This window comes from Spermophilus citellus (assembly GCF_964194105.1).
Source record: "Spermophilus citellus genome assembly, chromosome: 11".
Classification (NCBI taxonomy): domain Eukaryota; kingdom Metazoa; phylum Chordata; class Mammalia; order Rodentia; family Sciuridae; genus Spermophilus; species Spermophilus citellus.
In genome coordinates this window covers 129,496,948-129,523,798 of record NC_138192.1, presented here as the reverse complement: position 1 = coordinate 129,523,798, position 26,851 = coordinate 129,496,948, and the positions used below count along the sequence as shown (strand labels likewise).

Sequence of the window (26,851 nt, the reverse complement as noted above, 5' to 3'; positions counted from 1 at the left end):
ACCTGGAAAAAATCCAAGTATCCTTCAACTGATAAAAGGCAGAACAAACTGTGGTATATCCATATGATGGCATGGACTCTATGACAAAAGGGAATTTAAAGACTGTCAACTGGACAATTCCATTTATATGATAATCTGGAAAAGCCAAAAGAACAGTGATAGAAAACAGGTTAGTGAGCCAGGTGCTGTGGCATATGTCTATCATTCCAGTGGCTCGGGAGGCTGAGGCGGGAGGATACAAGGTTGAGGTCAGCCTGGGCAACATGACAAGACCATCTATAAAACAAAACAAAACAAAAAGCCTGGGATGTAGTTTAGTGGTAAAGTGCCCCTGGATTCAATCAGCAGCAGCAGCAGCAGCAACAAACAACAACAACAACAAAAAAAAAGAAAGAAAGAAAGAAAGAAAGAAAGAAACAAACAAACAAACAAACAAAAGAGGTTAGTGGCTGCCAAAGGCTAAGGGTAGGTAGGAGGGGTTGACTATTAAGGGCTACTCAGGAACTTTCTAGGGTGATGGAACTGCCCCTATGTACATGACTGTGTGTATAGCTTACATAACTGTGTGTTAAAAAGGGTGAATTTTACTGTAGGTATTAATAAGGCAAAAGGTGATTCTGACTAAACATGGCTGGGGAGTCTGTGTTAGGAGATCCCAGAGACAGGATGTGAAACCTGGCCTTTTACAGACAAAGCAAAGAGACTGAAGTGTTGGGTGGAGCCACAGCAGGAAAAAAAATGCAACTCAGAACAATAATAAAACCCCATTTCCAACCTTCGATGTTAACAGATTAAGGCAAACCCACAAGCTGGCAGCCCGGTGAGAAGGGTGACAGTGTACCATTGTTGTGTGCCTTGAACACCTCAGAGCCCGAGTGGACCCACTTTCCTGGGAAATATACCGAAGCCAGAAGCTCGAAAAATGTCCGCTCTAGGATACACTGAAGAGCGCTATTATTAGACGCTATTATTAGACAACAAATAGCCATTGGAGTGACCAATGGCTATTTGTTGTTTTCATATTAATTTCAAAATTTTTTTATAAAACAAATGTATTATTTTTATGATGAAACAATGAAAGTTACTTTAAAAAAAATTTCACAGAAAGGTTAATTTCCTTCAATCTAGTATTAAGAATGCATTCCTAAGGAAATAACTCATAATACCTCTTTCATTTTGTAAGAATATGAATTGCACTGTTATAACACCAAGACCTGGAACTGTCCTGGCTGTAACCACCTGGGGAAAGCGTTCTGCTGTATATCTCTGCTGTATACAGATACTGCCCTTATCTCCATGTGACCAACAAGGAAACTGAGCACACAAGAATTAACGTCACCCTGCTGAGTGAAAGCCAGGGCTAGAGCTGGGCAGTGGACCCAGAGGCTACGCTCTGGACCCCCACCCTTGATGCCCTGCAGAAGGGCCTCAGCGTGCTTCACGGACTGGATCCTGGTAGCAACAAGATAGCTGAGATGCTGGGCCTGGGCCATCAGGAGGGAAATGGGGACTGAATAAGAGTCCTAAGCCAGGTCCTAGATAGACAGGGGTCCAGAGACACAGGGTGGGCAGCAAGGAGTCAGGCAACCAGATCAGGAAGCTGGGTAGCTGGGAGGGGCCCAGAAAGAGGCGCTCAAAGTTCTGTTGCTCTCCAGGGAGGCCAGGGTGAGTGGGAAGAAATGTGAGGCAGTCAGGCAACACAGAGTTGGGGCAGGGTGGAAGAAGCGCTAAGACCCAGGATGTGGCTGGGGTGGAGCAGGAGAAAGGTAGGGGCGCATGCTTGACTACTTACAGAACCAAACCACATCACTTACAGAGCGCAACATACCAGCATTCTCAGAGCTCAGTCCTAGCCCTTGCTCAAATGGGCTCAGACCTGAGCAGATTCTAATCCTCAGCAGAGTTTCTTATTTAGGTGACTCAGCTAAACACAAGCAGATAAGGAGCCTGCTAGGACTCCCCATTCCTTCGTCCTATGTGCTGCCCTCATGTCCCTCCACTCTGGCAGATTTCCTTTATCTTAGGAGGTCACAATTCAAAGGGCAGCTAAATAATTTCTCTTTGTTTTCAGCATTTCCAGTATTTTCTTTTTTCAGGGCCGAGGGCCAGGCAAGCGCTCTGCTACTGATCTAAATCCCCAACTCCCATTTTATGTATTTTCTAACAGCAAATTGCTAACCCTCATCATACAGAAGAAAACTTTTAGACAGAATAACTGTGTTTCTAGCTGACTTTTTTTAAATAATTGTTTAGTTGTCGATGGACCTTTATTTTATTTATACATGGTGCCGAGAATTGAACCCAGTGCCCCACACATACCAGGCAAGTGCTCCACCATTGAGCCACAACCCTAGCCTAGCTGACTTTTAAAGTACCCCTTTGGCCACAGCTTGTGTCCTCATGTGAAACACCAGAGCAGGCACCTGAACACAGGCCCATGTTCTTCCTGTGCCCTTCTTCCACTCGTCTCTACTTCCTCTGGGAGGTGACATGCTACTCTGAGAGCTGATATCATATTATAATCTTTCTGTCCCCAGGGCCTAGCAGGTACTCTATACCTAGTAGATACTCAAAAAATGTGGGAAATTAAAAAGATAAGTCAATTGGAATATTGTCAAGCTAGAAAATAATTTTAATATTCTAAATCCTCTCTAGTTTAACAACATATGTCATTTGCATATGTTCCTTAAAATGGGGATGAAAGTATGATTACAAAACAAAACCAGTTGTGCTACAATACTATCATCCTTTCAGGAATGCAGAAACTTCTTAAGGAATTATGGAACCCCAATTACAAATGGCAGACTATAAAATGGGCATTATGTCCTCAGGCCCCCATGGCCTCAATGACACCCATCGCTAGCAGCCTGTGGCCACCCGGTGGTACACTCCATGAGGCCTGGCGTGCCTCCTGCACCTGACAACGTGAGGCGCTGATGGTGAGAGAGGAACCACAAGTGGTCTGCTCCCACCAGTCCAGGGTCAAGACTGTGGACAGAGAGAAAAAGAGAGCAAAGCTGCAAAGCTGCAAAGCAAAATCAATGTGGACCTAGAATAGGCTCACTAGGCACCCAGGAAGCCCCAGGTGTCAGGAGGGCAGGGGGAGAAAGGGGGAGGATGAAGAGGGGGAGGACAACTACTGTGGGGCAGGCTCCTGAAGGGAGTGGGGTGTGGGACTGGGTGAACAAGTGGGGTCCCAGGCTCTGCAAAGGCAGGGAAGGAAAAAGGGAGAAGGCAGAGAGCTGGCAGGAAGCAGGTGCACCACTAGCAGATACACAGCAAGGGCCTCCAGAGGCAGGAGGGTCTGGAACTGATGTATGAGCCCAGTGGTTTTCACATGTGGGTCTCAGATGAAGCAGAATGTGGGGAAAATGAGACAATTAAACAGACTTCACCAAGCTCAACCCAGTCAAGTAAATGACTACTGGGTAATGTGAAATTATGTTTAAATAATGGAGATAATAGACTAGCTTTTTAAAGAAAGTGTCCTTGCCTGGCAAAATAAAAAACCAGTAATCCTATATTTTGTCCCTCAAATATTTTTGAGAATCTTGTTGGTCCATGACACCTGCAGGTTTTTGGGTGTCAAGGCATAGGCAATATTTAGGGGGAACTCAGTGTAGCAGTGGAGTTTAAGACAAGGGTCTGGCCTGGGAAGCAGAGCCCCTAGTTCACTGAACAATGAAAAAGGAAATCAACTGTGTCATTCCAAAGTAGCAGTCATGGTTGAAATCTAAGGATCAGCTGCAAGGGTTTCCTTTCTCCAATGCAGGTTTTACGTCAAAGAATTCCATGTCTCTTATGTAGCTGTTTGGCTCACACTCCAGTGACGGGGGTGTGACATGGGGGCAGGGCAAGGACATGCAGAGTGTCCTGTGAATATAAAGGTGACAAGTCCTACTGTTTCCAAATCATGAGTACAATTACCCCAAAAGGCAGAGTTCCAGGGAGGTCAAATTGCATCCTACCTGTTAAGGCTACTAACCTGAAAGAAGAGGAAGGAGGGTGCTGGGCATGGTCCAAGCCTGTTTTACTTAATTGCCCCTGGAAAGTCAGAGACTTACACTTGAGGACACTCTCAATGCTGACCAGGATGTGACCTCGTCTCTTTTCTGACAGCCCAGCAGCAACCATGCAGAATATGTATGTCCTAGGGAGGTCGCTTCCACTCAAAGCAAATATGGACTCTCATCTGAATTGCGCAGAGGGAACATCAGGCTGGAGAGCTTCCCCTGCTACTCAGCTCATTCTCTCTCTGTCACAAGGACAAGAGGAGTGGCTGATGGTGGCTCGCCCTAGAGAGGATCCTCTCAAGAGACAGGTAGAGATTTGGTGCCTCCTCACCTCTCCATGCTGAGGGTCAGCATCTCCCTTCCCTTGTGGCACCTCGGGGTCTCTGCCTTCCCTTGGAGAGCCCCTTCTGCGGCTGCACATGAGAGAGAACACAAAAGTGCTCAGTGGCCTCAGAAGCACTGCAAACCCCTGAGGTGCTGAAGCTTCCTGGCTCCTCACACCTGTCCAGGCAGCTCCACCTCAGAAACTCCTCATTACACCCTGTTTTAGAACCTTGGATGCCCTGGAAAATAATCAAACACCCAACCCTTTTATTCAGGAGAGGAAGACCGGCCCTGGCGGTTCATAATGTGTGTCTAATTCTCTTACATAAAGGCCCCTCCCCTCTAAGGACACAGTCCACTCTCCCCACTGTGGCTGGCACCACCCACTTATTAGAAAGACCAGTATGCACAGTGGTGTTTAGAAACCTGGAAGCACCTGGGTAAAAACCAAGCACTGTGCAGGGGCTGGTTTAAGAACTAAGTCTTAGGAAAGGAGACAGGGTAGCAATTGGAAGATGACAAGATACTGTGACTGAAGACAGGTGACAGGTATAAATAAAGTGTTCGAGGCATGCTAAAGGGGAGGGCTGGTGGAGCAGGTTGTGCCTGGGAAAAGCAGGGTGTGGCAAATGCAAACCTCTCTGCAGAGGCTCTGGAGCCTGAGAAGTGAACAAGAAGTTACAGAGGAGGCGGTGAAGAAGGAAGGGTGGGAATAGCTCTTTTTCTATCTGTAAGAAATGAGCCTGGATATGTATGGGCATATGGAAAGAACCAGAAGTGAAAAGCTTCTGGAGTAGAAGCCAGGCTATTTTCTAGAGTAACTTAGAAAGTAGTATTCAGGGTCCTGCTGAGGCTTTGCACTGGCCCTGCCCACAAGAACAGAAGCAGCACTGCAGCCCTGTCCTAGAAGGGCACCCATAGCCAGGGTGCTAGAACCACCCTGGAAGCACCCAGGGATTCTATCAGCCCTGACTCAAGCCGCAGTGCTTTTGCTTTTGTTTTACCTGCGTTTCTAGTAAGTACACACAGTTCTTTGCAAGATCACTATGTAGCCCTAGGGTAGGAAATTTGTCTTATGCTGCCTTCTGGCTCCTTACCAGGGGTGAGTGGCATTCATATTACAAGAGGAACTCCAGAGGAAGACTAACCGTCCAGTGTCAGGAGCAATTGTGTCTGAGTGTGCATGTGTGATAACTTCCAGAATAAACCCAATCCCTTCGAATTTTTGTGAACTGTAAGTAATGGCTATGTGACACGTCTAAAGGAAAACTGAGTACGTGAAGAGTGGAGGGCTATAATAATAAGCTGCTCGGCAGGGTTAGTCTGACACTTAATGATATATATTAGTTTTTATGTATAGGTTAATAAGCTGCAAATAGTGATCAGCTCAAACTTAAGTAACTGTAATTAGTATTAGTTATATATAAGTAGGTCAAATTTGTTTATGCCTTGGAATGCATAAGCATGAATTGTTTTCTGTAATTTCATGTGAAATTAAAGCTCAATAATGAAATTGAAATCAATCTCTGCCCCAGCTCTCTCCCTCAAAGGAAAGAATCTGGAACCCCATGACTGGCATTCTTGTGCTCCCAATTCCCTGTGAAGCCCAGAGTGCAGTGTGCTCCCCTGCCTCCTCTGCACAGCCTTCCTGGAGAGCCCTGTGTGCATGAGAGCAAGGAACCTCGGCTAGGGGTTTATTTTATAAATGAGATAGATGCATTTAAGTGAAAATTTTGCTAATATGATTGTTATGAAACTGGTAACTGGGAAAAACAAGAAAAATCAGGCAGGCTAATAAGTATTCTTTAAGCTTCACTGACTCTAGAACTAGCCGTGGCCTGAAGTAATGTGCTGTCAACATTTAAATGGAAACCCCAAGCTTCTAGCAGGAGCCCTCCTGGACCTGTCTGTCACTACCCTAACAAAAAGGGGGTGGTTCTTATAGGGGCCAGAGTATCTAGAGCAAGTCTGTTTTCTCTAGCCTTAATTCAGTTGATTTCCTTATAAGTATTCTTGTCAGGCCTGGGAGCTATTTTACACAGGGGAGGTAAGGGCAACAAGAAAACTAATGCAGTCACAAGTGTACTCTAAGAATCTGAGGGAGATGGTTGCTCTCACACCAGTGCAGATGTGAGGGGTTTCTTTAAGGTCTCTAAGGAGAGGGAAGGGAGACATTAGTTTGGGGCAGGGGTCACTCCCCAGTCTCAACATTAGCCAAGAGTTTTGCAGGGTATTTTCAACTACCTTTGTCTGTTATCTCAAATGTTAGGAGCCTTAGAAATACTTTTCACAATAACTAATGCAATGGGGAAATCCTTTCACATGTGCCTGGGCACAGGAGAGAGCAGGAGAGAGCTAGCAAGGGCAAACCTACGGGCAGAGCACCCGCCTCTTAGGTGCCCTGATTCAAGTGCTGCGGAGAGCAGGAGCTGGTATGACCTCTCTTAAAGGGACACAGCAGTGTGTTTCAAGATTCTTAAAAATGTCCATATCCCTGCCCGTCATCACAATTTAAAGACCAGGCTGAGATTTATGAACAAAAAAGGCAATCATACTATTATTTATAGTTCCAAAAATCATAACTAAAATGTCCAAAACTGGGAGTACTTACATGTTTAAGAGATTATTGATATGACAAAATATAATGCAGGCATTATAAAGTTCTAGAAAGCTACATCCCTCGGGCCCTAGATTTCCTCAGGACACAGGGAAAAATTCATTGCTTACTGTTACAGAGTAGAACATAATTTATATATAATGTTATCTTAACTACCTTCCCTCCTATCATAATGTGGTGAGGGGAAAAATCCACGAGAAATGATAGTATATACCTCCAAAAATAAAAAGAATTCACACCAAAATAATAACAGTGGTTATTTCTTGGAAATGGGATTTCAGGTGATTTTAGTTTCTTCTTTATACTCTTCTATTCTCTGAATTGCTATAGTCTATTAGAAAGTTTTCTTTCTGGAGGCAGAAGCAGGGCAGAGGCGAACGTGGGGTCTTGGCTGATGATTCTGGTGATTCTCACCCTCCTGTCTCGCCTGTCTAGGCTTCAAGGCCAGTGTTGGCCGAGCCCTCCCTCGAGAGGTCCTTCCTTATACAGCTCCATAACCGCTTCTATGCTGCTGGCCCCCAAATGGTTACCCCTTGCCCAACCTGCCTGATAATGGTTTCATGGCGCTCCGCCTCCTCCCTGCAGTCTTCAAGGCCTAGCCCCTTCCCCTTTTTCTAGCTTCACCCTCTCTACGCTCTACACCACACAACTGGAACAGTCTTCCATCTCTTGCCCCTCTGTGCCTGCGCCTGCACTCTGCTGGCCTCTGCAGCTTGGCTGGTCCCTTGGGTCTTTCTAGAGCCTCTGCTGGGAGATCGTGCTCACCCCAGGCCAACCTCTACCCCTACACTCTGGGCAGGGTTGTCCCACACAGCATTCTTTTCCGGTCTTCTTCAAGCTCCATCACAATCTTAAGAACTGGGTCTGAGTCTTATTCCTTCATCTTTACATGTTCAGCACCCAGCACACTAGGCCCCCAATCAAAGCTTTCTGAAGACATGCTGAGGGATGGACTCTCTAAAAAGCATGCCTCCTGGTCAGCAGCTTACTCTTGTGTTTTACTCACGACATATCAATGAGACTAAGAGTCAGATGGTGTGAAAGTGCCCTTCCTCATCTTGCACCAAATACCGTCCTGTACAAAAAATAATCAGCAGAGAGCTGGGACGCTCACTTCTGGAGAGCTGCTGTGTAGAAGGGAAGGAACAGAACCAGATCATAGGAGACACACTGCTTTCAGCATTGGGGCAGGTGCGGGAAAAGCCACCCAGCCTCCCCAGAGCCTGTTCTGTCAAGAGCAGTCCCTGCAGTCAGTCAGCCAGGAAGGCATGTGGGCCCTACCCTGGCTGGGAGAAGCCTGCAGAGGGGTTAATGAGAGCCACTGATCCTTTGGCTTCAGGCTGATTAAAGCAACCTGTGCTGGTAAATAGAGCAAGGGAGCTGGTGCTGAACAGATTTGTCCTTCTACTGCCATCCTCCAATCAGACCTGCTAAACATGGTACTAATCAAAGGAATAATTTACTTAATTGCAAGAAACCATCCTGGGAGCTAACATAGCACAACTGTTCTCCATTACCCAGCCTGGCTTCCCAGGGAAGTGATGATGAGCTGCTAAAAGCTCACTGGGTGATAGGGCTGAACTGCTTGCCCTTCATTTAAGCAGGGGTCATCAGCAACGTGTGGACCCACAGGCCAAACTGCTTTTCAACCATTCAGGTGCCAAAAATAGGCTTTACATTTTTCAATGGTTGAAAAATAATCAAAGGAAGAAAAATATTTCATACATGTGACAACTGTATGAAATTCAAGTCCTTCAAGTTTTATGGGATCACAACCACCTTCATTCATTTAAAGCACGTGGACATGGCAGGGCTGAGGAGCAACACAGAGATCATATGGCCTGTGAGCCCAAATCATTTTCTCTGGCCCTTTAACAAGTCTGCCAACCCCTGATTTAAAGACTAGGCTAGGTCAAGGTCATCCACAACAGCATTCCATAGCAGCTTGGGTCCCAGAGTATTAAGTGATCTCCATTAACAAGGTCAGCTTTACAATCAAGTCTACAAAGAAACTTCCTGAAGTCTGGGCTTTGAAATTGTCTCAAGTAGGATTTATATGAGATGCAGCTGAGAATTTAGGAAAGCTAGAGCCTCCTTCAGTTTGGAGGAATTTGCCTCGGAAGATGGAAACAACAGGGTACCTCACCCAACTTCAAACACCCTCTGAATTCAGAAACTCCCCATGACCCCTGTAGGGGGTAGGGCTCCCAGAGGCCCCAGGCCTAACCACAGAAGTTCTCACCTCAGCAGCCTTCTGGGAGGTGCTGTCACCTGACTGAATAGAGAGGCTGGGGAGAAAGCCCCAGAAAGCTTGAGTTTGCCCAAACTATAGACTGTTCCTAAGTTTTTGTTCTCTCCCAAAGCTCAAGATGCAGATGAGATTATAAGCCATTGTGATTTTTATTTTATTTTTTTACTATAAATATAAAAAAAAAAGTCTGGGCAACCTTATGGCAGCCTCCTTTTAAGAAATAGGAGATACATGTTATAAAACAACCTAGAATAAGCATCTTTGTTAAGTCCCTGTGTTATCATGACAGCAGCAAACGTAGAGATGGAAAACATGGAAAGGACATCATTTAACTCATTCAACTGAAAAGCACAAGACTGCATCTGAGGCCTGCATTTGCTTTTGGGTAGTGAAGCAAAGGAGAGTCATTTCATGGTGCAAAACCCTATCTGGAACCAGGTCTGAGCTCCAGGAAAGAGACATCTGGAGCGGGCATCCCACCTGGTAGGCACTGCTGCCCAGTGCATTTCCCATCACAGGACACAGCAAGTTTGCTATTATCTGATTGCATGGTGGAGTCAGGAACAGGAGGCCCCAGGCTGAGGCTCACCAGCTCAGACAAGGTTGAGGCAGTTGCACTCTGTTCCCCTTGACTGGGGAACACCCAGTGGTCACGCTGCTCTGCTTTTCTGAGGTTATCATGGTTTCTGTCCCAGACTCCACAACAGGCACCAGATTAGAGACATGCACTCCGCCCTTATTCATCTCAAGGGCAAACCGACTACTTGGAAAGGTGAAACTTCTGGTTTGGCTGATTTATCTTGGACCCATGGGCCTAATGTGTGACATGGATGGTGTCTCCTCTCTAATTGAGCTAGCTTTTGTAAAAGGATGTATTTTTTAGGCCACCACCCAAAACGTGGACATTGTGAACTGGGGCAAAAAAGCTTCAGAGAACAACTTCAAACAGTAGACTACTCAAACAGCATCAAGGAAAAATGGATTTTTGTGAGGGCAAAAGCAGGCAGTAAGGACAGGAGGACAAATGCAGTGACTTCTGAATGGGGCCATTTAGCTGATTTATAATCGATCTCACCAGGTGTCCCTGGCTGTGGGAGATTGATGTCTCCTCCTTCTAAAGCTGGGGTCCCCCAGACTTGTTTTCTGGAAAACCAAGGAATAAACTCCAAGGATGCAAATTCGTTATTTTCAAACCTTAATTAACTGGAACCAAATTAGGACTTTTGAGAGTGTTTTTTTCTCCCACTTTAAAGGAAAACTTTTTTTTCTTAAGTCAGCATGGTGTAAATGGAGAGAAACTGAACAAAGAGCTATTTGGATGTTTTGCCTTTGGGGGTCTCAGCTTTCTAATTTATAAATTGAAAAGGCCACTGAGGTTTAGATATCAAAAGTCATTTTCAGCAATAAAATGTGGATTCTTGGACATGCCAACAATTTATCAATAATCTGTGAAGGTTCCCTGTCTTCACCATCACACCTCTCCTACTGCTGCGAACTGAGGTCACCCGGCAGTCTTTTCCAGTTTGTTGAGTATTTCACACACTTAATCCAATTGAACTTTACATCAACCTGATGGGGTAATGTCTCTGTTATACCAGAAACCCGCATAGTTGGTGTGACTGAGTAGCACTTGGTGAGTTATTCTAGAAGTCAGGTAAAGAAGGGAAACATGTAGAACAGATTATATATATACATATACATAAACACACACACACACACACACACATACATATATATATGTATATAATTTTGTGTTTTGGCTTAATTTATATAAGTGCACATTCATTTATTATTGTTGAAAAAGTAAGCCTTTTTAAAAAGTATATGCTAATTAGATTTCCACAGTCTTTTCTGAATGAACTACACTCAATTTATTGTCTTTTACTTACAGTTTAAGCCATTTGTAAAGAAAAAATTTGAATACAGAATGATTCCTGCACTTGTACAGTTGTCTCACCTACAGAATGTTTATTTATTTATTTATTTTTGATAGTACTAGAGATGGAACCCAGGCTGAGCACAGTTGGCAACTGCTCTATCACTGAGCTACATCCCCAGTCCTTTTATTTAATTTTATTTTGAAACAGGGAGTCTTGCTAAGTTGCCCAGGCTGGCCTGGAACTTGAGATCCTGCTCCTCAGGTTTCCTAGTAGCTGGGATTACAGGCACGTGCCACCGCACCCAGCAAAAACAGAATTTTCAAACACTCATCCAAATCTTTCCAAAATATTTAACTTAGTTTTAACAAAAACAACACATTTCTTTTTTATGATTGTATTCAATTACTTGACCTGATATTTAGGTAAGCTAGATAGTTTTTTATATTTAATTACAGCAATGAATGACAAGTGCTGGAATCACCTAGGTCCAGGGACATATGCACAATTCCCCTGATCATGGAAGGAAGAGGTGCTAAACAGCATGAGGGCAGCCATGAACACCAGGCACTGCTGTGCACAGAGGAAGGGGAGTGCTGGTGAGATGGCTGTGAGCATCCAGGCAGTGAGTTTTAAGAAGACAAGTGGAGCCAGGCATGGTGGCGCCAAATTCCAGCAACTTGGGAGGCTGAGGCAGGAGGTTTGCAAGTTCAAGGCTGGCTGGGCAACTAATGAGACCATGACTCAAAATAGAAAAGGGCTGGAGGGCTCAGTGGTAAAGCACTTGCCTAGCATGCATGAGGCCCTGGTTTAATCCCCAGAACTGGAAAACAAACCAACCAACCCCCACAAAACACAAACAAAACTTGCCCACCCACCCACACACCAAAAAAAACAAAAAACAAAAAACAAAAAACAAAAGATCCAAAACCAAAACCAAAACAAAACAATACAAAACAACAACAACAAAACAAAACAAAACAAAACAAAAAAAAAAAAAAAAAAAAAAAAAAACCAGGAGGCAGTAGAAAGGCTGAACTGGAGCAGAGGAGGAAGGTCAGAGTTAAAACCAGGAGAGCAGAAGAGTCCATTCAGGGAGGGAATGTGGAGCAAGATGAAAGGAAGGTGGGGAAGATCCCAGTGAATGGGATCCCAGGGTGAGCAGAGGTAGAGGCTTCTAGAAAGGGGACATTACTAGAGATATGCAAAGGGAGATTCAGGAGGTGGCCCAAGGGCCTAGTGCAGGACTAATATCCAAAAAGCAAGAATCCAGGGGGTGCTGGGGGGTGGCAATTAGAGTGCCTTGGGGATTTGTAGGAAGCAAGGAGCCCTGCTGCAGTCTCCTATGCCTTAGTCCTCTTCCTCCAGCTCATGTCCTCCTCCTGCTATTCTGCCTATCATTTCCCCTGAGCATGCAGAAGGGCAGGAGAGTTCAAGGAGCTGCTCTGACTGCAAGCACAGGCAGGTCTGATCATCCAGGTCCTGAGACCTCACTACTAGGTTGGGGCAGCACCTATTTGCAATGCCTGCTAGGAAGCAGTCATGCAGGTTTGTGGCAGAAGGTAGGATGAAATCAGAACCTCCACTGCAAGGTCTTAAAGCAGGGTAAGCTATGCTAATGGTCTGATAAGCAGATCCCTCAGGCAATCCCAGTGATCTTGCTGCTACCCACTCCATTTTTCAGATACATGGAGATAATTCCACAGCACACAATGGCCTGAGGAGGAAAGTGTGGGTCAGAAATACAAATGAAAAAAAGATTCCATGATATAAAACATAAGCTCCACTCTTGCAATGTGCTGACAAGCAATGAAAAGAGAATTCCTGGGTCCTAGCTGTTATCAACTCTGGAATATGGAAATTTACCTGATCCAAGTGACAGCTGCCTAAGTCCCAGTGGGCTGACAGTGTCAGAATTACTGCGACTACAGCCACTGTTTGCTTCAACAGCCAACATTCTCCAGGCTCCTCTCTTCCCTACTTCTTCAGATGTTAAACAAATAACTCTCTTTGAGGAATAAGAAGACATCCTGGGGGGCTGGGGCTGGGGCTCAGTGGTAGAGCCCTTGCCTAGCATGTGTGAGGCACTGGGTTTGATCCTCAGCACCACATAAAAATAAAAAAAATTAAATTACGCTAAAAAAATCCACATGATATTAAAAAAAATGACATACTGTTTTTTGACCCTCACGATCACACACTGGCCAGCTACTTCCTAAACATGCGTGTCTTCAGTTCTTGCCTTCATGAGAAGGGATTCAGACTAAGAACCTGAAGTGAGGATCAACTCCCAGGCACAGCCTCTCCACAGAAAACAGCAGTGGTTTGCTTGCAGAGCTACCTGCACAGACACCATCCTTTTCTGTGACTGTGTCACCAGGCCTCATGCCTGTGGAGTCTGGAGGGTGGGTGGGAGAGCAGCACAGTGTGGTGGAATGCCTGGGGAAAAGCCAGGAGAGACAAAGACTGCCATGCTGCCTCATCCCACTGGCTTCAGGAATGAATCAAACTTTACGGTCGCACTGAACAAAACACACTGACCTGATCCAAACGCAGTGCGCCGTCCACAAAGCGCTGTTGGCGAAGCTGTTTTGCGATTCTGTGCAGGTTCAGGACCGCCTGGTGCACTTCCTCGCTGCTATGTTCTGGGGAGATGGGGGGCAGCTCCTCCTCAGGGATCTTCTCAGATGGGCTTTCAATCATGCTCTGAGCATGCTCATAGCTCAGTTTGGTGCAGGAGCGGATGATGGTCCGGCCAAACCACTCCTTGAGGATCTGCAGAGACAGACACATTGTGAGAAAGCTGGGAGGAGATGCTTTTCCAGGTTTTTCTTCATTCAAGCCTTCACCACACAAACTCAACAAAGATTTATGGAGTGCTTGACCTTGTGCTCAGGATGGTGCTACACAGTTGAATCAGACATGGTTGCTGCTGCCCTCAAGCAGCTGGGACTCTACCAGACCTGGGCTGAATTCGATGGCAATGAAAGTCTACAAAGGTCCCCAAACACACCTTGAAGAATGAAGAGCCTGTGAGAATCTTCTTCATTAGTTTTAGGAGAGTGGTCATCAATTCATTACTTGGGCCAAGAGGAGGGACAGTTGCCGGAGATGTGACAGATGATGTCTGGGCTTGGTAATGGCTGAGGAGGAAGGAAAGGGGAGAAAGTAGGGCCATGGACAGAAGCAGAGGACACAGGTGAGGAGGAAGGATGAGTGGACAAAGGGAAAACCAATTTCCACATGTCTATGTAGAGAAAGAACAGGGTTTTGGACAACAATCCCTTACTGTGAGGGACTGTCCTGTCATTATTAAATAATGTTGAGCAGGATCCCTGACCTCCACCCAGTAACATCCCCCCTCCCCAGCTAACAACCAGAAATGTCTCTAGACACTGCCAAGTGTCCCCTGGAGAAAAAGCCCAGACTCCAGGGGCTATGCCAGTTCAGTGGTGGAGCTTGATGAATGCAGAGATTACTTTGAGGTATATTTCAGTCTTTCAATTTCTCTGTATTTTCTATAAGCCTTTATGATTTTAAGAAGAAAATAAAATAAAACATGAAAATTCTGGGGGGACTTCTAAGTCTGAGGTGCAGATTGAGATCCAGATGAGGGTATCTACAGGGCATCTGGGGTGCTGCTCAGGGCCTGAGATGGTGGCTGGTCTGGTTCAGGAGAGCCGGCACCACCCCTCCAGGGGCTCAAGGAAGGAAGAGTCGGGCTGCGCTCCCCTATACCTGCCCATGTAGGGAACAGGGAAGCCAGAGGATGAGAACAGAAGAAAAATAAGAGGGTCCAGAAGGAAAAGACCAGGTATGTCTAGTGGTAGGAAAAGGGGGGTGGGGGAGAACTGTTAGAAAAAAGGATACTGACATGCAACAAGACCATTTAAAATGGCACTTCCTACGAGACAGGCACTGATGACCCACTTTCCACACGGCGGCAGCTACTGATTCTCCCAACAGTCCTATGAGGTAGGAAGTTTATGAACCTCATTCTTCAGTCAGGAAACCAAGGCACAGAGGAAAAAAAAATAATTTGTCCAAGGCCATGTCACTACAGAGTGGCAAAGGGGAACAGAACCCAGGTAGTGCCACCTCAGTGTTTAGCTCTAACTCACCAGTGTCACACAGCACCATCTGAATGTCAAGAGGATTAAAAGAAAGAGAAGTCCAGGCGTGCAGAACTGCACCTGGCACTCGGGATGTCGGAAAGACTGGACACTCCGGACACCCTGGGCCGGGCTCCTCTGCCTTCAGGGCAACCAGAACTTTGTCTCCATCAGCCTCAGCCTCAAGCATGTGTCCATATGCCACTCAAAAAGTGACACTTCAGGGCTGGAGCTGTGGCTCAGTGGTAGAATGCTTGCCTAGCATGTGTAAGGCACTGGGTTCGATTCTCAGCACCATGTATAATTAATAAATAAAATAAAGGTCCATTAATGATTAATAAAAATATTTTTTTAAAAAGTGACACTTCTTGTACGGGTCATGATATGAAAAAGTCTGGGAAGCTTTGGGTGGGGGATGAGCATATGGCTAAGCAGAAGCAATGCAATTACTGAAGACCGGCGAGAAGGAAAGCCGTTGAGAACCATGACAGGGTGTGTTCATTGTGTTTACAGGGCAGGGAGAAGAAAACAGTATGGAAGGAAGATTGAGTACACAGAAGAACAACAGGACCTGGGGTTAAATGGAGGTGATGGAGGCCATCCATTCAGGATGGGAAGAGAGGCCTGGGGAGGCAGGCAGGGAGGAGGGGGATGAGCCCCAGGGGAAAAAGAGTGAAGTAGGGAGTGCTCACACCAGAGAGCCGCAGTCTATGCAGGAAAGGATAAAGGAGACAGTTCAAGGCTCTAGAGCCTGAGGAAAGTGGAAAAGTTCTAAGATGCAGACTGTGGGAATCATGATTCTGAAGCAAGGGAAGGTAGCAGAGCTGAGTGACTGGGGGTGAGGGCATGCAAGAAGGGGTGAGCACTGGTCAGGAGCGGAACCTTCAAGTCTGGGCATTCAACACCCTCTTGCTCTTCACCAGCCAAACCACTCTGTTCACAGCCTCAGAGACGATGCCTCCCATGAACAGCCCTCAGAAGGTCTGTATGTAAGTGCTCCTCTAGGGTAGAGCCCAGCTCAGGACTGTCCACCCGACTAGGCCTTCATGGACACATCTGCTAATCTGACAGGCTACAGAAAGCCCTCTGGTGCCCACATCCTCCCTTAAAAGAAGAATCAACACTGTCAAAAAATGGCAGCCGTGAGATGGAGGATGAGAATGATGACAATCATTCATGTCTTGTATTCATTCAGCGCAAAGAGCTATAGAGAGTTATGCATTTAATTTTTTCTTCAAAAAAAAAAAAAAAAAACAATCCTGAAACTATGCTTTCCAGATTATTCCAAGAACCAGGAGGAACTCAAATGCACATTTGAGTCTTACATTGTGGCAAGCAGGACCTGAAGCCGGCTCTTGGGAGCTCCTGTGCTGCAGGCAAGGGTGCCCACAGCGCCAATCCAGTCCTGTCCAACAGCTGGGGGTGCCCTGTGCAGGAGGGAGCCCCTTCCAGGGCAGCCCAGGCATGCCCTACACACCACATTTCTTGAAGAGAGCTGCTCCAACCTCCTCTAGAATGACAGGGCCATGGCCTCTTCATTCTTGTGGTCTCAGTGTTTTCCCCTGGAGAGTCGGCTTGCTTCCGTTTCTCCCTTTCCTTCCAAATCCAGTCCCTCCTCCCGTGTGTCCACATTGTGTTTTTTAGACAGCCTGTCTTCCACTCGCTCAGGGAATCCAGCTTCCACCCCACGCCACGCCTCTCTTTCTCACAGGTCACAAGGTGTGTGGCCTCCCGGGGTCTGTGTTCTTTTTCCCTAGAGGATGCTCTGAGCAGGTGACCTCAGCACCCTGAGGGGCATTTGTTTTCACCTAAGCTGTGGGGCCACGAACTGCTTTAGAATCTAATGAGAGCCCTGATGAGATTCACCCCACAACATGTGCATGAAATTTGGCAGCAAGCTGCGTGAGGTACCCCAAGCCTATGCACACTGTCTCCATGCATACCTTTGCGCTCCCTCTGAACCCTCTGATTGCTGAGCCCTGACCAGGGGCTCCATGTAATTTCGGGGAGTTCTTAAAGTTCATTACCTGGCCCTTTCCCAAATCAGATGCCCCCGCCCCCAGCTTGTTTACTGCCATCCTGGCTGCACATGCAGTTCACCTGAAGTACCGCTCCCTGTCCAATGGGCACCTCTGCTCTTTTGCTTCCTTCTCAGTCAAAGCAGAAGTCCCTTCCCAACAACACACCTGGATGCTGCCAATCTGAGGCCTGAGTTGGTGTTTCCTGAAGCTCTTTCCCCTGGCTTCAGCCCTCCCCTCACAGCTGCATCTCTGGAAATCGGCCCTGATCTTCTTTTTAAACATACAAAGGGTTGAGGAGGAGGCCTGGAGTCACACCTGACAGTCACTAAAATAATTATGAGGCTAGGAAAAGCAGCCTGAAACCACCTCTGGGAAGGAAGGATGCCTGTGGCAGCTGCAGCGGGAAAGCAAAGATCCACCCAGAGGGGACCAGGAGCAGCCAGCCCCGGCGTGGAAGGCAGGCCTCTCTGGAGGGAACACCTCATTAATTTCCAATTTGGAAACTGTACTCACATCAACGCCCAGTCCATAACCAGGGCCAGTGGCAGAAGACAAAAGGACAAAGGGTTTTTCATGGAAAAAGTTAAAAAGCCACGAGGAGATGCATAAACAAAACCCTTCAGAAGAAGATCATGTCCTGCTTCTGCGGAATCACAGGACTCGGGCCACTCCTGCGGCAGGCAGCAAGTTTGCTGCACACACTCTGGGACACTAGTGCTGGGAATGTCAGGTTAACAGAGTCAGCCCTGACTGCAGGGTATTGCTGGGAAAACCCTGGACCAACTAGGAGCCCACACCATCCACCAGCACGGCACCTCTACACCCAGGAAGACTGAAACAGCCCAGCACCCTCAGTCCCAGACCCTGACATCCCACACAGGAGGGGGAGGGGGAGTCCCTTATTCAGCCTGTTCAACAGCTGAGAAAACAGACTTCCTGAGAGTCACATAAGCTCCCAAGTGGCAGCCATGGGCAGATCCACAACCAAAGGCTTAGATTCAAAGTCTATTTTTTCTTATATTTCAGCTGAATGTCATAAAATAGAAAAGCGATAGATGTGAAATAAAGAAGCAAATGTACCTCAAATGCATATCAACTTTCTATAGTTTAAAGAGACAACTGTGTGAGGAAACCTTTGAACACTGTGTCCTAATACCATTCAAATGTATTTTAAAACTTATCCTCTGAAAAATGTCAGCCCCTCAGTAAGACACCTCTGGTTCTAAAAACTGCTAATGGAGTTAATTTATAATTTTTAAATAATAAGATGTAAAATCACTTCTGCAGCAACTCTACGTCCCATCTATAAAATGTTTAGTTCAAAAGACATCTCAGAAAGAAAGAAACATTTTCCTGACTGAAGCAAAACCAGGCTGTTTGAGTGGCAATGGCGGGAAAAGGGGTGGGTAAAAGAGAAGCCAAATGTGCCAAGAAGAAAGCATCTGACAAAGAAGTGGGCAGAAAGAGGAGGGCTGGAAGACAGCAAGGGGCAGGTCAAAGGAAGGACTGCCTAGTGAAGGCCTTGGAAGCAGCAGGCAGAGGCTGGGGGGTAGCTGAGGAGTAGGGGACTCTTCCACTAGGCCCACCCCTGTACTAGGCCCAATGTGATGGGGTGAGACCCAGGTTCTTCTTAAAAAACATGAGAGACTGAGCATACCTGCAATCCTAGTGACTTGGGAGACTGGAGGCAGGAGAACTGCAAGTTCAAAGTTCAAGTTCAAGGCTAGCCTCAGCAACTTAGCAAGACCCTGCCCCTCCCACAAGCAAAAAAAAAAAAAAAAAAAAAAAAAAAAGCCTGGGGATAGAGCTCAGTGGTAAAGTGTCCCTGGATTGAATTCCTACTACCAAACAACAACAAACAAAAATAACAACTAACCAATCAAACAAATATAAAACTTCCCCCAAACAAAGAGAGCCACCAGGCTAAGATGAAGTTGTAAATAGCAAGACTTGTGTCCCAGCAGCAGCAAGCTCCATTTATACCTTAGAGCTCACTTGCTCCGTATTGGCACACAGAGGCCAGATCCTGGAGTGTTCCATGGCTGCACTGTCAGGGTTCCAGAGGAAGCATGCAGAGGCCCACCAGAGCCCTCTGCCCAGGGCACAGGCTGCAGAGGGCCTCATGTCTGTCAGCCTGTTTTAGTTCCTAAGTCAGTTTGTTTATGTGCTAGAATTCTCTCCAAGATTTATTTGTATAGCAAAAAATGCCTAAGTGTACTGAGCACTCTTCTGCTCTCCAAGGTGGCCTGCCATTGAGCTTGCCCACTGGTTCTGAGGGCTAGAACCAGGTCCCTTCCCATTCTGACCTGTTGACAGCTGTCTAAACTTCTGAGGAAGGAAGTGGAGGAAGCTTCCTCGAATGTTTGCCTGGCACACCAAACCCTGAGAGCAGCAGGAAACGTGAGGAGATCCCAGAGGCTCTGATGGTGCTGAGGCAGGAATTTCATTCTGGTAACAGTGGATGAGGGTGCTATGCCCGAGTGGGCCTTGAAAGCATCCCCTTTCCCACAGGGCAGTGGGAGGAATCCTTAGAGCTCATCTTTGAGAGGCCTGAGGGTGTGGGAAGGAAACTGGAGGCTAGGGGGAGGAAGCAAGGAAGGAAAGTGGGAGTGCACTTATTTTAGAGCCCAGGACAGCCCACTCTGCTCTTTCTGACACTCAGGAGCCATGTCTTCAGGTTCAAGTCAAACCCACTGTTAATAACATCAAAACATGGGAGAAAAGCTGATTAAAAGGAATTTTTACTTACTGGCATGACCATCTTATAAATAATAAATGTCTTACTTTGTTTCATTTCTTGAAAATATTTCATTTTGAATTCTTATTTTAAGTCCAAGCAACTGAACTGTTCAGTTCAGTTCTGTGATTCCCCTGAAGTGACCTTAGGTAAGCCATCTCATTGTGCCTTCATTAGGAAATGGGACATGCAGGGCACAGAACACAGCAAAGTTCTTCCCAAAGCACCCTTGTCCTAGAGCTGTTGCTACAGGCCTGAAATAAAATAATTCTGCTCCGCCTCTGGTAATGACTAAAGATAGATATTCTGGGAACTTTCTCCTTATTCTCAGAACCAGTTTTTGAAGCTATTGTCTCATGGGAAGCTGCATGGGCAAGGTTTCCACTACAGCGTCCGAGGATGAAACACATCAACCAGTGAGTGCTCTGCTTCTTACCACCAATTGAAGCCCCAGGTTGCATGATACTATATACAAGCCTTGCTTTGGGAGCCTCTACAGACCATGATGACCCAGGGAGAGCATAGAATTTTTTCTTTTTCTTTTGGCAATCCTGGGGATTGAACCCAGGAGCACTCTACCACTGACCTACTTCCCCAGCCCTTTTTATTTTAAGACAGGTCTTGCTAAATTGTCCAGGCTGGCCTTGAACTTGAGATCTTCTTGCCCCAGCCTCCTGAGTTGCTGGGATTACAGGTGTGCACCACTGTACCTGACCAGCATTTTATTTTTCAAGTTTCACAAGATTCCTAGCAGTGGCAGATGGCAGGCCAGCAGCAGGACATGAAACTCTACAGGGGTCATCATGGGGAGAGCAGGATTGTGCAGAAGCTGAATGGGGTAGTTTGAGGCTTCGTTCAACCCTCAGCACTTGGCTTGCAAAGTGGGGAAGGTTGCTGTGGATGCAATGCTTACCAAGAGACCACCTTTCTAACAAGGCAGAAAGAATAAACAGGTTTGCAAATCACTGTATGAAATATTTTCAGCATTTTCTGGGCATGGGCACTGTACTATGGGCGGAGAGGTAAAAACTCAGGAATGGGTACTGCTTATAAGGAGTTTATAATCTTGCAGGATAACAGACCTGTGCACAAATGGCTCTAAAGTCCAGGGAAAGAGGACAGGTGCTGAGGGGGTGGAAAGATGGGAAAACAGATTCTGACAGGGAGGACGATGCCCTTCCATCTAAGCACCTTCTCAAAATCTAGGGCATCCCACTCCCCCACCCCATATTCACTCCATTTAGGATGAGAGACTCCCCAAATCTATCCCTTCTCCCTTGTCTTGTCTGTTGACCTTACCACTCAGCCTACAAACATAATCCAGTATCTCTCATCTGCTTATTTTAAAAAAAAAGAAAAAAAATCAATTTTTTTTTTACTTTTCTAATTGGTATTATGAATTCATTATAGGAAACTTTACAAATATGGGTGGGAAAAAGAAAAATTAAAAATCTATTCACCCATCACCAGGAGATCACTACTATTTCTGTTTGGGGCTATTAATTTCATATCTTCAATACCTTATACAGTATGTGAAGACAGCAAGTATCCCCAGCATACTGAGTGGGTGGATGAGTGACTATCCCTGACTCTCATGAAGAAGTGGCATCATAGCTGCATCTCAAAGCATAAGCTACATCCTTGTTGGCAGAGCTGAGGGGAAGCATCTTCAAGGAAGAGGATGGAGCACATGAGAAGTCTTGGAAGCCTTGTGGTTCCCTCTTAAGCCAAATGAACCCTCCAGTAGCAAGAGGAGAGATGGAGGGGGCTGGAGGATGGATGGTAAATGGTCACAGAGGGTGGAGGTCTTTTATGTCAGACTCTAGAGATCAGACTTTTGGGGCTAATTATCACATGCAGTCAGAGGAAGTTGAGTAAGAGGATGATCACTAGGGAAACAGAATAGAGGTCACAGTCTATACCACTGGTCCCAGGATAAGATGGCAAAGATGTGAACTGGGATGGTGGCAGTGGTACAGAAAGAGAGGACTGATTAGAGAGGCCCACCACAAAGGTAGCCCTGCTAGAATGTAGAACTCTTAAAGGTAGTAGATGTGAAGCAGGATGGCCACTTTAAAGTCTGGGTAGCTTGGTTGTCACTGGTGCCATTAAAAGATCCAGAGAACACAGGGTTTAAACTCAGGTTGCAACAGGGGCATTATTATTGCAGAAAGAGAGGGGAAAGGCAGAGAGGAAAGCTGATCAAGTAGATCCAACTGGATGCTCTCTGGTTTCCAAGAAGGAGAAATGAAAGTTACCAGAGGGGAATGGTGGGTCTTGAATGAAAGAGGGATGGGAAGCAGCACAGAAAGCTGAAGCCTAGGAATAAAGGTCTGGAATAGCTACCTTAGCAATTAGTAAAAGAATTCCTAAGTAGTATTAAAGCTCTGCTAAAGAAAGTCAGCCTGTACTCTGCACAACATTCTTCTTTCAACGCGTGCTTCTTGAGGCAGGAAGTAGAGTTTCCCCAGAGCTCCAGGAACAGGCCCAGACTGGAATGGCATTAGGAAGAGGTGGGTAGCAAAACTTGAGCTCAGTGGATTAAGGCCACAGAAGCTGAAGATGGGAGCTGTTGCACAGGAGGGAGCTCATCATAAGTGATCTCCACATGAGCAAAGATGCTTCAGCAAGAGAAGCAAGTCTGTTTCCAAGTTGGCTCTGGAGTCCATGGGTCTCTAGCAGAAGAAAGAGAAAGCAGTGAGGAGGGGGCATCCTATTTTAAAGGCTTTTGGCTTTTGTTCTGATGAGAGATTGGAGAATTTTAAAAGAGAGATAAGACCTAGTTTAAGATTTAGAAGGCTTCTTCTGACTGTCATGTGGGGAGAAGATGAATGGGCAAGAGCCAAAGCTAGAAGAACAGTCAGGAGGCCTCTGAATTAGTTCAGGCAGGAGACAGCAGCAGGAACCCCTGCCACAGTGCTCAAGGTGATAAGGAAGGGGATAGATTCAGAGAGATTTAGAAAGCAAAGCCGAGATGACTTACTGGCAGACTGGATGTGGGTGGGGTGGATGGTGAGAGAAAGACCAAAGCAGTGAAAAAGGACCCCATGGCTTCTGGCTTGAGTAAAAGGCTGAAGTGTCCTCTTTTGGAGCACACTCTAGGTCCTAATGGATGCTGGCACATGGCAGCATCCCAGTTGTGGCAGGGGAGGCAGGCTGGGGACAGCTGCAGCCAGGGAGGCCTTCCTTGCATCCTTCTCATCTGTGACCCTGAGACTCCTACTAAGTCAGCTTTGTTGCAGGTGATTTTCTTCAAAGTCTGACACAAGAATATTCAGGTGTATTTCAGGTGTCTCTTAGAACTGGTCTTTGATGTGCAGGCCCTTACATTCCTGAGTGTCAGATGAGACAGAAGTGCCAGAGGTGTTCAGGAGGTGATAGGGCCACTGGATGGATATGGTAGAGCTGATTTTGTGGTTCCAGAGTTGCATTTTACAAAAAGCACAAAATTTACTTGGGTAACTTTTCCCTTGTGACAATATTTAATTACAAATGTCAAGATTAGAGAACAATGTTCTTAAAACAAACACATGAAAAATATGCTAAAAATAGATTCTTAAACATTTATTGACCTAAACATTGGGGCACTGGCTTGACGAAAGCAAAACTATCCAAGATTTTCTTGTGGGTGTTAAAAAAAAAAAGTAGTAGCCTTCCAATGGTGGACCACACCTGCCCCAGAGAGTAAGGCAGGCCAGTAGCGTAAGGAAAACCTTCACTTTGGCACCAGGTAAAAGTGGCAGCCATGTGGGAGGAGTGGGGACACAATGCTGCTGGCCTTGCTCTGGCTCCTTCTAACAAAGTCCAAGCCCTTTTGCTAAAAGAGACTATAAGTAAACCTAGCCTCCTGGCTCTGGCCACACAGGCTTTGAGTTCCTTCCTCTTTATTCATTTGGGTTCTTGATGCAGGGCTGCCCTTAGGGCCTCCTCTGGCACCCTGATCTCTCATCTGATTCTGAATCTGTGCTCCTCTAGCTTAACTCAGGCTTTGCTTCCTAGCATCTTAAACAAGCATTCCTTGGAGACAAATGTGGAATCAGACCTTTCATTATGGGCCCTGACTGCAGGTAAGAGATACTCAGGACTAACCAACTGGTCTACCTCTCATGTGGTTCCCCTGGTCTCTGGGTAGGGTATTTGGATAACCACAGTGGGCCTTGCCCTGCTAGTCTCTGTCCTTAGTTCCAACCCTGGTCCTTCCTATCTGGTGTGATTAGACAGAGGCCCAGCACCTTTCCTGGCCCTGTGCCTCCACCTGCCCTGCAGCACCTTGTGAAGAGCAGAAGCCTTAAGCACCGGCATTGCCTCAAACAGAAACCCCAAAGGGCAACTGCGTGTCAGGGTTTGCCGCTTTCTAGTGCTTCTTTTATGACCCTCGTATTTTAGAAGCACATTAGATCAGGCAGCTTTTATTTCTCGGGTCTGATCCTGGCAGGCATAATTCAGATTCAACGTTCTTCTCTGTTGACTCAAGTTAGTTTTCTTTTACAGGCTTTTATTTTCTATTTAGTTAAACTTTTGCAAAAATAAGCATTTATAAAAATATAAAAGTTATACATGTTTTCAAAAAACATTAGAAAATACAAAAAAGTAGAAAAAATTACTCATAGTTTTACTACCCAAACACAACCACAGTTGGCATTCTGTTTTATTTCCTTCTGATCTTTTTCCATTCATTTTCCCCCCATGCTTGCTCTCACCCCCACCAGAATATGAGTACTGGCATACTGTACTCATAATTCCTTCTCTGCATTTCAGATAATGTTTGCCTCTTAAACCTTAGAAAGGAACTTTTTACCAGATAGTTAGGAGCCATAAAAACCAAAAGTAACGTGTGTATTTTTTTTTTTTTTTCATTTCAATTTGGACAAGTCCATTGGAGACACTCAGGGAAATGTGTTATGGGTTCTGGATGGCACCATGGCATTAGCGTCCATTGTTAGGTATGCTACAGGGTGTTTTTTTTTTAATTTTTTTTTTTTTTTAGTTATAGGACACAACACCTTTATTTTATTTATTTATGTGGTGCTGAGGATCAAACCCAGTGCCCCACACATGCAAGGCAAGCACTCCACCACTGAGCCACAACCCCAGCCCCAGGGTTGTGTTTATATTAAAGGAAGTCCACAGTTTTTAGAGTTGCATATGAAAGTACATATAAGTGAAAGGACCTGACTATGGTTTGTTTCAAAACACTGTATCAAAAACCAAAATCTTAACAGTAGTTGAATTTGGGAGATGTGCAAAGAGCATTTAATGTGCTATTTTCTTTACTTTCAGGTATATCTGAAAAATCGCAGGTTAAAAATTTAAAAATAAAGTATACATAGTTACAATAATCACATAGTTTTAAAGGCTTGTTATGAAAGACAGTAACCCTCTGTTCCCCTCTCGTCTGTCCCTCCCCATGGTAACCACTTTTTTTTTTTTTTGGTGCCTGGGATTGAACACAGGGGCACTTAACCACTGGGCCACCACATCCCCAGCCCTTTTTATATTTTACTTAGAGACAGGGTCTTCCTGGATTGCTTAGGGCCTTGCTAAGTTGCTAGTTCCACAGATTCTTTCTTGGGGATCTCTGAGACCTTTTCAGGGGTCCATGAGGTCAAAACTGGTTTCATAATAACACTAAGGCACCCCATGGCTTGTCCCATGTATTGATATTACACAGATGGTCCAAAAGCACTGAGGGGTTTGGGTATTGCTGTTTGGGTATCAATCACCAAATTATGGTCCTGTGGGTCAAATCCAACCTGCCATCTGAATTTAAATAAAGTTTTACTGGCACAGAGCCAAGCTGTTTCATTTACCTATCATCTGCTCCCCTGCTAGCGTGTGAGAGTTTCATAGCTATGACCGAGAAGGTGGCTTGTAAAATCAGAGATATTCACCATTTGGGCCTTTATAGGAAGTGTCTTAAACCCTGATCCAGGTGATTCCTTCCGTTCTTCCCTGTGCTGATTTATGTTTCCTATGTCCAATATCTTTCTCTTTCTTTTTTTGGGGGGCGGGATATTGGGGGTTGAACTCAACCACTGAGCCACATCCCCAGACCTATTTGTATTTTATTTAGAGACAGGGTGGAGTGGCGGGGTGGGTCTCACTGATTGGCTTAGCGCCTTGCTTTTGCTGTGGCTGGCTTGGAACTCCAATCCTCCTGCCTCAGCCTCCTGAGGTGCTGGGATTATAGGTGTGCACCACTGCGCCCGATTCTTTTTCTTTTTTGATTTACTCCTTCATTCTGGTGAAGCCTATTCTCTGGCAGCTTTGTGAGAAACAGTGTACCAGAAGTACCTTTTGTCTCAAAATGTCCTCTCCTACTCTTGCAGTTTACTGAAAGCTAGGTACAAAACTTGGGTATGGAGATCACAGACTTTCAGACATGGAGGTTTTCTTCACTGTCACGTGGCTTCTAGAGTTGTGGTAGAAAAGTACTAGTTATTCTGGTTTCTGATCTACTGTAGGTGATCCCCTCCTGCATCTTATTCTTTGTCTCCAGGGTTCTAGAATTTTCTGGTGGTGTGTCTTGGAGACATGTTTCCACCACTATGCTGGCAGCAAGCTCTTCCAATCTGGAAAGTCATGTCTTCCAGAAACAGGGCATTTCCTAGAATGATTTTGCCCACCCCACCCCCATATTTGTTTAATTGGTATATTATGGTGTACATAATGGTGGGATTCATGGTTCCATGTTTTTACATGCCTGTTGATCATTTCTTTCCTTCTGATCTCTTTGCTATTTCTAGTATGCTCGTTGAGCAGATGCTGGATACCTTGGACTGGTCCTCTAATTTTCTTATCGTTTCTATCTCTCTCTGGAATAATTCTTCAACTTCACTTCCAACTGGAATCTTGAATCTTTTTCATTTCTTCTATCTTGTGATATAGATAACTCTCTT

At 45.7% G+C, this 26,851-nt stretch overlaps 1 protein-coding gene across 8 annotated transcripts in view; it reads right to left on the bottom strand.

Moving 5' to 3' along the window:
* DIS3L2 (DIS3 like 3'-5' exoribonuclease 2) overlaps nucleotides 1-26,851 on the bottom strand; it is a 356,130-nt gene that overhangs the window by 51,881 nt on the left and 277,398 nt on the right. For all 8 annotated transcript variants that reach the window (XM_081261984.1, XM_081261982.1, XM_081261989.1 and 5 more), the window contains one exon: nucleotides 13,624-13,857. In XM_081261984.1, the coding sequence (XP_081118110.1) occupies nucleotides 13,624-13,857 (234 nt within the window). The remainder of the gene's footprint in view (nucleotides 1-13,623; nucleotides 13,858-26,851) is intronic.